The sequence below is a fragment of the Leuciscus leuciscus genome (assembly GCF_965113295.1).
Source record: "Leuciscus leuciscus genome assembly, chromosome: 9".
NCBI classification, from domain to species: domain Eukaryota; kingdom Metazoa; phylum Chordata; class Actinopteri; order Cypriniformes; family Leuciscidae; genus Leuciscus; species Leuciscus leuciscus.
The window spans coordinates 25,350,254-25,363,739 of NC_138733.1; the positions used below are offsets into that span (position 1 = coordinate 25,350,254).

The window sequence follows — 13,486 nt, forward strand, 5'->3', positions numbered from 1 at the left end:
AGTACACACTTAAATGTGTATAAAGGTGTATGGCTTATAAATGTGTGAGAAGGATTCGCTGAGTTTTGTTTCAGTTTATAGACGTGCTCAAGAAAAAAAAGTTCACCGCGACGGAGAGGCAGAACGCACACCCTGTTTATTTTCTTTATTTTACAAAAGCACAATGTTTTGATTTGATTGTAAGTGGACACATACAAAAGTAGAAATATCACAGATTCTTTTTTTATATTTCTTTTTTCTGTATAACCATAAATGACGGAGTAATTTAAGTTTATTGTACTACAATGTGAAGAAAATCCAGCAAAACGCGGGGGCGCGTTTTCCGACCTCAGAGGGTTAATGAAAGAATGCATCCTCTGATATTTTGTGTTAAAGATTCAACACCGTTGGTTTTTCTTGAATGCAACGGTACCACGGATCGTGGTTCTGACAGTTAATAACAAGGAGTTACCTGATTCTTTATAATACTAAGCATTTCACTTTTGATTATACAATAAAACTTAGTTATAGCGGTCCGCCGCATGGGACCCGTGAGACACAACACAAATACCTTTCAAAAATACATTGGCAAAAGGTTGATTTTTGACCACAAAGTCCAGGGATGAGAGTGTCTCTGTGTTTGTGTGTGCATTGAGTTCATTCGCAGTTCGACCGCGTGGTGAACTTTTGTCCTCTCCCCCCTCAGGGGAGTTACTATGTATGTATGTATGTGCGTTTTACAATCAATGGGCTTTTGGTCGAACATCTGTTAAACAGTATATGGTTTGTCTGTGGGATGTTGTGAAAAATCCCCAGGGGTAATCGCATCTCCAGTCCGACTGGCGTTTTGCTGATCACACATCTTAGCTGAGACAGTCGAACAGAAGGTTGTGTGTTTACTCAGAAAGTAGATTAGGGTCTTTAAAATCAGGGATCAATGATTTATGCAGATAGGAGGCGCCAATCGGTCGGCACGTCCTGGCACCGGAGTCTTAAGACAATAGAGGGGTTTTGTAAATGAGGATTCCAGTAAGTTGATTAGGTCCCAGACTAGAGAGGGGGGGTTTGATCACGGGGTAATTTCAGTAATTTAATCAACACGCAAGCCGGGTGACCTGCCTTCCGTTACACAGACATACAATGTGGCGAGGGGGGCGTGGTAAAGTGGAGTATGCACTGGGAGAGTGAGTGTGGAGACAAGCAGTGAGAAGTGGGTCAAATGCAAATTATTAACACCTGTTCCCTTTCGCTCGTATTCTGTCTTTACTAGACGCTATGGGGAAAACGTCTCAGGTTATGACTGTAACCTTTTTTCCCTGAGATAGACCTGGAAGTATATATAAAGGAGCCTTGCAAACATGACATTCACCTTATCGTGTGAAGGGACTGTAGAAAGACTCAGTGTCTCGTTCCCTGTTCTCAGGGAACAAAGGTTACAGTCGCAACCTGAGACTTTCCCTTTTGAAAGGGAACTCACACTGCGTCAATTAACGCATTGGGGAACGATATACCCACACTGCCATGCTAAGGGGAGTGCATGCCCAGTGGCAGTGACAACTGTCAGAACCAGCAAAATTGAAATGAAATGCCAGAACCACTCACCCTCAGGTCACACTGGGCTGTCAGTGACAGCATTCCCTATGGTCATAGCCCAAGCTATACGCTTCACAGGAAAACCTCCATAAACTTTGTTTAATAAAAGGCCTACCTAGGCCTGATCAAGGGCCTAGGACTACAGCTTCAAATTAGAAGGGGTCCCTTCTAGGAAATGTGGCTAGGGAACCTGAAGGAGCCCCAGCCAATCACTATTCAGGGGAACATAATCACCCAAAATGCCACCAGGAAGGCCTGACCTGGAGTCAGTTACATGGGACACTTCAGTCTGACCAACTTACTGTCTGTCCAAAGACAGAGCCTCTGGACACTTGCATTAGGTAAGGCATCCAACCCGAGGGACTGCGAAGCTGACAGTGAACCACTCGGCCCGGATCTCAGAGACAGGGTATCCTGAAGAGCATGACTCAGCATAGCGCTTACAACCCTTGCTAGCGAGGGGAGTTTCTCTGCTCGATCCACCGATCTACCCAGCGCTTATGTTTCAAAGTACTGAGGAGGCCTGAAAAGGCCTAAGGGCTGATCTAACTGGGAGGCCTCACGAGAGGCCTATGACCATCTGACCAGACTCAGGAGGCCGAGTACTCATACTGACCCTCAATGAGGGGAGCACATGGCCTGCCTGGTAGGCAAACCAGTCTGTAGGCTATATAAAAAGAGGTTCCGGGGGTGGAACCAGTAGCAGAAAGTGAACACTTTAGTCGTGCTAGGGCGTAAGCTCGCTTTCAGAAGCTGCCTGCTAAGGACACTAGCTGCCAGAACCCAATATCGCTGGGAAACCACTTACAGGGAGGCCTGGTGAGGCCTACTACCTGAAAGCTAGTCAGGCTAGCTGTCCAGTTGCCCATATGTGAGAACTCGCCTCCAGGGAGGTCTGGAGATGCCTAAAACCTGATAGCAAGCTAGAAAACTGGTTGCTATGAACCCCGATTCCGGGTGTCAGTCCCAGAGTGGCTTGCTAAGGCCAGCTGGCCAGTCTTGGGGCTCAATCTCGGAGCGGCCTATTAAAGCCGGCCACCTGAAAGTCTTCTTAGGTAAGAAACTGACTACCATGGACCAGTAAGGTTGGGGACCGAGCTTCATGGTGGCCTGACAGTGGTCTTACTAGCTGGCAAAAATTACCCACGCTGTTGGAGTTTTGCCTTCTGGGAGGACTAAACGGCCAACCATACAGTGGCAAATCTTATTTGGCTGATCATGATCGGGGCTCGCCTCCAGAGAAGCCCAATGAAGCCAACTGTCTGATTGGCCAGTGAATTTAACAGCCAAGCACCCTATGTTGGGGCTCAGGGTCAGGGAGGCCTGCTAAGGCCAGTGCCTGACCGTCAACACTGCTGGCTGTGTACCCCGTCACTCGAAAACTCATTTGAGGATTTGAGAGGCCTAATCGGCCTAAAGCACACCAGTGCTGTCAGCCATCTACCCATACTGCTGGGGACTCACTTTCAGGGAGACCAGAATCAGGGGTCTACCATCTAAACGAATGGGCGTCAGCTCATGGCAAAGCTCTGGCTTCAAGGGAGCGTACTTCGAAAACCAAAATGAAGTGAAACTTTCCGCTCGATTCGAGCCATAGTGGTGAGGTAGAATGATACAGATCTGAAAATGGAGTACTCATAACTATCTTGTATCGACAGGGCAGTACCAACCACCTGCCCCTGAGAATTTTAACAGGGTGTGGGCCTGCCAGTGGCTCTAGAGGTGACAGGAATTTTCCTGCGCCCGGCATAGGGGAGTGGGGCTTGTCTGCAAGCCAACCACCTTCAACCCATCGCTTGAGCAGTAGCTCAGCGAGCTGAGTGGAGCCTACTCTGGAGGCCTAAGTCCATAGGCTAGCTCTGCACGGCGGTGTCTGACTAACAAAAAATTATCTCTTCGCAGAGTGAAAGACTGCCTAACCCTGCCCAAAAAGACCCATTGTACTGGGGAGGCCTTATTGAAGGCCTAACCCTAGGTCTTTATCAATCATGCCTCTGCACCAGCCTGCATTACTCTTCTCACCCCCAAATGCAGAGAAGGGGGCGGGCCTTAGCTGAGCAACTCCCTATGGGCTGAGGCTGTCACATAGGGATGCTAAAAAGCCTACATTCACATAATGAAGGGCCAGAGGCAGAAAATACTTTAGTAGAACGCTTTCACTATCCCTAGTACAGCCTAGGCCAGCTACCGAGGTGGCCCTGGTGAGGGCCAGCCAACAAGCATAGATCTAAGCATAGTGCTCGGAGGAGCAACAGCCTCAAAAGGATTTTTTATATATATATATATATATATGAGAGGCTGCAAAAACGCTCAGCCTGTACGAAAAAAAAACAAACAGAGCTAAAGGGAGCGATGTACTCAGGACAAGAACTGTCAGACGGCCCATAGGCCGAACATAAGATCTATCTGAAGCTGCAGCGTCAGTCTCTAGAAAAAAAAATCTATATACTCTCCAGTAATTTATTTTTTTATTTTTTAGAGAGGAGACAAAACTACTCTAATCTGAGGTGGCTAATAGCCCGAGGGCTAAGGCAGGTGTGCTTAGAATTTAAACCAAGCGGCAGTATATAACATTTCCATTCTTTTTTAGAATGATGTTCCGCCACTTAGTGCTCCACTTAGCGGCGGCCTCAAAATGCCCTCATAATGAGAGGGAAGCCTAAGCTGTTAACATAGTTTACACCTAGAATGAGCGATGGCGCACCCGTGAAATCACAAAAGGGGAAGCTATACATACTCACACATGAAGCCCATATAGCTGGTGCTTCTCTCTATCGTTCTAGCCACCTAACAGGGGAACTTTAGGGCCCTTAATAATACCAACCTTACCTTACCTTATAACAGTGACATGACCCCATAACTCTACACAGGGAACGAGGATCTGTAGAGAAATACATTTTAGTCTTAGTTGCACACAAAAATGAAAAATAAGACTCACTCAGCTCACCTGCGGCGTACGAAGTGAAGACTCACCACACAGTTATTTTATGAACATGGGGTCTACCACCATTACATGCCTGAAAGAGGCACTCTCACTAAGCCAAGGCAGGCTGTCAGAATATCATATTCCACTCATTATGGGCCCAGCCTCAGGCCTGATGTAAGAAGCGCCTGGGGAGTAGTGGATGAGGGGAGAGGGCTAAGGTATGATTACGCCCTCGGGGGAGGTGATCCATCACCGACACTGATTGTGTTTGTGCTGGATCACCTCCCTCAGATCCCTCTTCTTGCGGGAGTCCTTCGCCTTCGCCTCTCTGAACTTTCCAACCACCGCCTCTACGGAGGTGCCGAAAAGCTCAGAGGGCGAAATTGGCGAATCGAGGAGAAAGCCCTTCTCTTTCTCCCCACTGTCGGTCAGGTTCAACCACAGATGTCTCTCCATGGCCACCATCGCGGCAGCAGTTTGTTTGGTGGCCCGGAGAGCTAGGTCTGTGGTGCGTCGCAGCTCAGCAACCGCCTCAGGGGACAGCCCCTCCCCCTGGTCGAGATCCCCCAGCAGATCGGCCTGGTATGCCTGCAACACCGCTATGGTGTGCAGGGCAGCACCGGCCTGACCCGCCGATGTGTATGCTCTGCCATTCAAACGGTTTGGATGGCAGGGTTGGAGCTCTCTGTGTTGATGCCCGCCCAGATGCGAGATAGTTCGTGAACGGGCGGCATCGACACATACCCACGTTCTCCTATCCCCTCAACATCAGTGAAACTAACCCGCTGATGTCGATGGATACGGGCAGAATGTGGGTTCTTCCATGCCCTCTCGATCTCAGTATGGAGATCAGGAGGGAATGGAAGGCTCACCTGAGCTGAAACCGATCATCCAGTCTACCGCGAGCGGCCTCTCTCGCAGCGCGCCGCCACGGCAGCATATGACTGCCCGCGGCGCATTCCATAACCGCAGCTAGCTCAGCATACACTGGGCAGGGTGGCTGAGAGGATTCAGGATCTACCCGATTATCATCCCCCTCATCAGCCATCTCCTGCTCGTCCGGAAGAGCACTCACTGCCGGAGTAGGAGGGGAAAAGTCACCATCCACCTGCAGCTCACCCTCATCAGCCGCCGAATCGTCTGAGAGATTACACCCCTCTCAAGACGATCGGTGAGCTCCATCTGTGAACCCCATGACACATGTCGCTGCTCTGCCTCAGCACGAGCGGGACCTGAGGCGCGAGGTTCAAACGCTGAGCCCTCTTCACTCGAGAAAAGGGCCAGACGAGAGCAGATCGTTCTCAGAGGAAAACGCTCACAATTTGCACAGGCAGATCCCTCGAGAACTGCCTGTGCATGGTCTTCTCCAAGACAGAAAACGCACAGTTCGTGTGTGTCACCTGGCGTCAGATATCTCAGGCACGGGTCTACACACTTCTGAAAGCACTCAGCCTTCTTAGTGCATTTCATAATTAGCTGATTTTCTGTCAATTTCCCACGCATCTCACTCTCTCTGCAGCAAGGGGATTCCCCAGTGCTGCTCACACTGTGAGAGTGAGCACAATACTGACTACACTCAGCTGAGCACAGCGAGCACAGCCAGAATGACGTTCTCCCCTGTGATTATCAGATAAGACTCATATAGCATATTTCTCCAAATAAAAGCGTCTTTCGCTGGTGTTTGTTCTTAAAACGCCACGCCTCCGAGTGCGTCACTTTCCAAGGCCACGTCCACGCAAGCCGCGTTCATCAAAGACTAATGCTCTCCCTGCCTCGCTGCATTCGCGGACCACTGTTCTTTCCCTCTCAGAAGCATAAGATGGAGAAACAATGGAGTCACAGGCCTGAGGGAACGGGGCTAAGTGAGCCCACACCGGCCTATATCCTGCGTGTCTCACTCTCCCTGAAACACGGGATTCCCCAGTGCTACTTCCACTGCAAGAGCAAGCACAGCACTGACAGCTCTGCAACTGAAAATTAAGTAGCTAACAGGGAGACTCATTGAGCATATACCTCTCTAAAGAACATCTTTTGCCGGCGCTGCCCACCACTGCACAGTGGACAGAGAGATGGTGCACACAAAGTTCTTCGAATATGTGTTATGTCCGAGAAATGTTCATATTTTGGTAGAGAGGTAAATGGATACGAGCAAAGATGAACAAGTTTGGAACAATGCATCTCTGTATATTTCTCATTTCCACGACGGTGAGTATTTTTTTTTTTTTTTTTTTTTTTTTTTACAATTAAAAAACTAGTAGCCTATTGTTTTTGTGAAAAGTTTTGCGAAAGTGCTCAAGATATGTACAGTTTCCTAAATATCATGGTCTGCATGTCCTTGATCAAATTTGTGAACAAATTGATTTAGTATGTAATTTTTAATTAAATACACATTAAATAGATAATATTAATATTTAATTAAATATATAAATTATTATATATGAACATACATGCATACATCTGTTGATATATCCATGTATTTAATTAAATATTTATATTTAAATGTATAGCCTATAATTAACTGCATAAATCATATACTGTATATTTTATATATATATATATATAAAATTGATATAATTCATTATAATGTGTATAATTTAATGTATCTATAAAACAAATTAAGAAACAAGTGTAAGTTACTTGACATATTGCAAGAGGACCGAAATAAAAAATAAAAAAACACCTCAATTTATTTTTTGTTTAAAAATGAAAAATGAAGTGATGCTTTAAATTTATAGTGCGTTCAGCTAACGTTACTTCTATGAACGCCAGCTCCCCGCCCTATCTGAACTGCCCACCCAGAGTTCTGGGGTTTGAGTTAAATTTGAGGGGCCCAACTCATAGAGTCTGGTCTCTCAAGGTTGTTGAGACCAATATTCACTCCAAAGTTCCCTCCATTAGGAAACTGTACACCCTGAAGTAGAGAGTGTTTAGGCCCTGTCGGTTTCCCCTTTATTTTTAGAATTCGCACTATGCATGGTAAAAACTTTTATAGCCTCCTGGTCATGATGCTACCCACCTATGATGTTCCATTACACTTTCTAGTTGGTAGTTGTTCTGCTTCGGTGGCAGCAGCAGGGCCTAAACCACAGAGTGCAGACGCTTGCCTCTCCTCCCTGGAGGCTAAACATCCACTTGTCGGAATAAGTGCATCCGGCCCCCTCAACACACATGCTCCATTCACAAGAAGAGAATGTAAAGCTCACAGGTGTCCTCAGATGAAAAGTGTGGACAAGGAGGCACACAATTCCTGAAACTCTTACTGTTTGCCATGGTTTTCACGCACTACAAATAAGTGTCGGTCCTGAAAACAATTAAGCTGATTTTGTGTTACTCAGGCACCCTTTTATATGCATGGGTGCTTTGTGTGTGACGTCATGGACTGCCATCTGCCAATAAATTTGAAGTGTGTGTTTACACATGCTCAGACACCGGTCACTCCAAGGGCGTTCCCATACTGTCAACACCAAGATGCAGCGCTGAAGTTCCACTTCGAAAGGCAACTGCTGTACGCGCTTTTAATAATCAGGACATTTTCTGGCGTTAGTGTGGAGGGAATATAGTGTAATTATAATATTGTTATAATTATCTTTATAGTATCATTATTAGTGTGAATGGGCCTTTAACCCTTAAAAGTTATGGATGCTATGTCAATGATATTGCTTTCATCAGCGGACATGGAAAACTGATTTAAAAAAAAAGGGGGGGTGGGGGGTGGTAATGTACTAGATATGCTTTGGAATGTAGTGAAGTATAAGTAAATGTTTCCCCCAAATAAAAAATACTCTGATAAAGTACAGGTACTTGAAAAATGTACTTAAGTACACCACTGTCACTGCCCAAGCTGTCATTGCTAGCTATAAAGTGACATTTTAGACCTGGGCGCATTTGTTGTTCTATCAATGGCAGCTTTGAATCCATGGTGGAAGAAAGCAGTTTTCTGTTTCAGTATTGATGAACCAACACTGATGTAAAGGAAGTAGCAAACTTATTTATTTATTTATTTATTTTAGCTTGGCTGACCTCTGCACTTCATCATTAGGCAATATAATGTTGACAGTGAATACGTATATAAATAAATACATTACAAATATAGGTAATTTTAAAACAATAACACAATACATTTGCTGTTCTACAGGGCCCTCAGGGGGGGCTTTTCTACATGTGAGAGTTGAATATTACGTCAAAGAGTTTAAGTGTGTCTCAAGTGTGAGCATTTAAAAACCAAAGCCAAAGCAAATTTGAACCCATAACGTAACTGAGAACACTCTGACCTGTGCTGTAAGTATATTTGTTATGTCTAGAAAAAGATCATGAGCCTGTGTTTTGTCTTATCCTTTGCCTCCCCCTGCCCTCTTTCTCACCTCACTCATTTGTAAATATCGTGTTTGTAGATACCGCACTGTAAAAAAATATGATCTAAGCTAAAAGTATTAATGTCTATGCTAAAATCATAGAGCAATGTTCTTCAAATATTTTATCTTTATGTAGGCATACATATTGTACTCATGCAAGAGTTTGTGTATAAAGAGTTTTATTGTGCTATTTTACTTCTTATTTCGCCAGATGGGGTTGGGCAGCAATGATACCTACCAAAATACAAACAGCACAACAATGATCACTGAGTTTGTTCTACGAGGTTTTCCTGGCCTCCCTCCTGAGTATTACGGATATGTTGGAGCTTTGTTTTTCATCTTATACCTTCTTCTTGCTACTGGGAATATTTTCATCATTGTCTTTGTGATGTGCGAGAAAAGCATTCAGAAACCAACATACCTAATCTTCTGTAACCTCGCAATGGCAGATCTTGCACTTGGAACGACAACCTACCCAAGAGTTATTGCAACGTACTGGATGTTTAACAAAATCATATCATTCAACGCCTGCTTGACACAGGTGTATTTTGTCCATTTTCTTGGGGCTACAAATTCATTTCTCATGGCACTGATGGCTCTTGATCGATTCATAGCTATTTGCAATCCTCTCAGATATCATACCCTGATTAAAAATGCAACTATTGCCATTATGTGTGCATGTGTTTGGATAGCAAACATGCTGCAGTTAGTTGGAGTCACTCTCCTGGTCCTTGGTGTGAATTTCTGTGGGTCAAATGTCATACCCCATTGCTACTGTGATCACGTCGCTTTAACCAAACTGGCATGTGGAGATATAACTACCATGAAAGTCACATCTGCAGCCATTGCCATGTTTGTTCTGTGGGGTCCTTTAAGTTTTATCTTATTTTCTTACATCTCTATCATCATCACTGTGTTGAGAATTTCAAATTCAGAAGGACGTTATAAAGCCCTTTCCACGTGCACTCCACAATTACTGATCATTTGTCTGTATTATCTACCCAGAACTTTTGTGTATTTGACAAATGTTGTTGGCTATGAATTTAGTACTGACATCCGCATTGTGGTCTCCATGATGTATAGTCTCATACCTGCTGTTATTAACCCGTTTATATATTGCTTCAAGACTAAAGAGATCAAAGAGGCAATAATTAAAAAAATTAAGATAAAACAGGTTGGAGTCAATGGAAAGTTCAATCTTGGGTAAAAAATTATCTGGTCCAGTATTGTTGCTTACTAATATCATAGAAATAATTATTCCGATACAGAGACAATGAAACTGAAACACTGGCCAAATAGTGTTGGAGGTTTCACATCCATGTGCATGGCCTGGTGGCCAATCTTACAAATATAAATACAAATATTATTTAATTTGACAGATACTCTTTGTTCACCTCTTTAATAAGATATTTGTATCAATGTAAAGCACATTGATCAACTTCAGTTGTTTTAAACTGTGCCCTAGAAATAAATTTGAGACATCGGCATATATGTTAAATGTACAATTAATTGTTTTTAGTAAAAATTTTAACTCTGTGATTGCACAAGCCTGTGTTTGGTCCCTAAATGTTTCTCTATGTTTGTGCTTTTAAAAACTAAGCCTTGATTTATAGGTTTTGAGAAAAATCTGTCCCTATATACAGTACAAAGATCACACACACTCTGCAACAAGACTAACATCTATCTTTTATTTATGTATCTGCTATTATTATACTGATATGTTTTATCTATTATAAAAAATATCTGTTTACTATTAAATTTCTGTTACCATTAAATACAAAATTATAATACCATAAATGTTTGGTAACGGAGATAAAGACTTTTCTTTCCCCCATGGTAAATTTACTGCAAAATGCAGACAACAAACAACTGTGTGATAGTGTTTATTTTATTGAAGGATGAAGCAGACTGAAAACAAAATTATAAAAAGTGAATTTATAGAGTGAACTCTACCTGTTGTACTTGGTAAAGTACAACAATTTAACACTTTTATTTATTTATTTATTTTTATCATGATTAGAAACATTAAAGTTTTTAAAATAATTTATAAAGTAATAATTTCATAGTTAATCTCCAAAGTAATGTAGAAGTATACATTATAAAACAACATAAAGACAGTATATTTTAAAAACTTGTTTAATGTCATCTTTTTATGAATGAAGGCCAGTATAATGACTACGTTTACATGCAGCCAATATCCGGGTTATGGTCGGGTTATGGTCACTATTTGGGTTTCTGAAACATTCGGAATAATGCGTTTACATGCGTGAGCAGAGAGAGTTACTCCTGTATACATGGAATTTACAATATCCCGATGTAAACGGCGACGCACGGTTAGCGTCTGGACGTACGGACTTCCTTAAGACGCAATATGCGTCATTTCCGATTCTTTTTCCTGTATCCAAAGACAACAACAACAGCAGCAGCACGCGGATAATGAATAGTTCGGGGCAGATAGCGATCGCCTTTGTTTGCGCTTTCCTCCTCGCTCCAAAAGTCTGGTGCTGTGCTGCGTCTCGCCATGTTTACCTCTACTTCTTGTTTACTTCCGGTATACTGCACGCGGGTTTCTGTATGCGGCGTCTATACTCAAAAGACCAAGATTCCTTGCGAATAGAACATGCGCAGAACACAAATCAATGTCCCTTTTGATGGGGATATGCCGATACGCGTTTACATGACCAAATATTCGGGTTAGAAAGGGGGTACCCCAGGTATAATATCCGGGTTTTTAAAAACCGGGATATGAGCATATCCGGGTTTTTGCCGGTGTTTACATGGCCGTGCGCGACCGGGTTATTGCTAATATCCCGGTTTTGAACGGGTTATTGGCTGCATGTAAACGTAGTCACTGATACCAGTGTCACTGATACTAATACTGCTACTGATGCCAATTTTAAACATTAATTATAGCCATTCAACATTACCGTGTAATTGAAAGCTATCCATTTTAACATTTATTAGGCTCCCAAAAATATAACTTTTAATTTAAGTGAATTTAAAACAATCTTCACATAAACCCATAATAATTGTCATATTTACCTGTAGGCTACCCTTCCTACCTGTCTAACAGGTAGGAAATATACCAAAATTTAGAATATAACTAAGAATAAAGTTATCAAACACTCTGCACTGCATAAATTATAAATTAAATTAATCATTATTAAAGCTACAAAAGTTCTTTAGTCAAGAGAGTGATTTTCTCTGTTACCTCTGTTCTTTGATTAACATTAAAGGACAAGTTCGGTATTTTACACTTAAAGCCCTGTTTACAGATCGTATCTGATGAAATAGAACGGTTAAGATTAAAAAATAACCGAGCGAAATAAACCTAAAAATTCTCGGGACAGCAGCATGTGTCCAAATTTTAATCTTAACCGTTCTATTTCATCAGATACGATCTGTAAACAGGGCTTTAAGTGTAAAATACCGAACTTGTCCTTTAATGACAGACAGCATTATAGTGACTGCTGTCACTTTAAGATGTGCCGCTGCTGCACATGACGAGGATTTTATATGCGTCCCATTTTCTCACAACTCTTTTCATTCATTTAAGACTTTATTTAAATACTCAATACATTTTCAACACAGTTCTGAAGTACCTTTTTAAAATATATAATAGTTTTTCTAAAACCTTCAAATCATTGTCAAGCAACAGCAGGTGACCCGTGTGACAACTTACCCCCTGAATCATGTTGTCACAAAAGGTCCATGTCTGTTCAATAAATATTTTTTTTTTTCCTGGGCACAGTGGAAATGTTCAATCCCTTTTTTACAGCAAAAACATTTTAAAAGGGATTTAGAAAATAAATAAACCTTAGAAATGTTCACTGGAATGAAAAGTTTGACATTTAGGCCTGCTTTTTTTCCATTTTCATGAACATGCATTAGCTTGTAATTAAAATGCATATTAAACAATACCCAGCTGCAACATGCAGTTATTTCACGCCATGTAAAAACACATTTGACCTCCTCTGACATTTTTAATAATAGTTACAAAATTCATAGTTCAGCTCCATAAAAAGTAGAAAATCAGTCGTGAACTGACATCTAGCATTTAAACTTAAGTAAATAATTAGACACGAAATATTGATCTGAGTTGAAATATTTTATTAGGCCTTTAAACGCAAAGCTTCCGCGGAGAGAGCCGTTGAAGCGCGGCAAGTTCAAACTAAATGGACATGAAAGAGATACGGTATACAGTCATTCGGACTTATTAGGCTATGTTCACACTTAGGCTATGTTTAAATTTTTTGCATCACACAGCACTAGGCTACTGTTGCAGCTCTTGTTATAGCAACAAAAGACGCGCTCGGCTGCTATTTGTAACCGAACGCTGCCAGCGTTTTTTTTTGCTAAAAAAACGCCGTTGTCAACTTTTTCTTGTCAAAAAAGACGCTAAGTGTGAACATAGCCTTAGCGTCTTTTTTCAAACTGCCAGCGTCTGTTCTACAGTATAACCCTATGGAGTAAACCGTTTTTTCAAAAAAGTCCTGAGCGCTTTTTTAGACGCCACCGCCGGCGTCTTTTTCTGCAGCTCAGAGCGTCTTTTTAAGTTGAAAAAAGTTCAACTTTTCTGAAAAGAACGCCCTACGTCAAGCGCCTTTTTGACAGCTGACCAATGACAAGCGAGTAG

The 13,486-nt window shown here is 42.5% G+C and overlaps 1 protein-coding gene across 1 annotated transcript; it reads left to right on the forward strand.

The window, feature by feature from the left end:
- Window positions 1-9,061: 9,061 nt before the first annotated feature.
- Window positions 9,062-10,057, forward strand: or30bw1 (odorant receptor, family 30, subfamily BW, member 1; the record flags this gene model as incomplete). Its single annotated transcript, XM_082180398.1, has 1 exon — window positions 9,062-10,057. One exon carries the CDS (start codon window positions 9,062-9,064, stop codon window positions 10,055-10,057), a length of 996 nt encoding a protein of 331 aa, XP_082036524.1.
- Window positions 10,058-13,486: the final 3,429 nt, after the last annotated feature.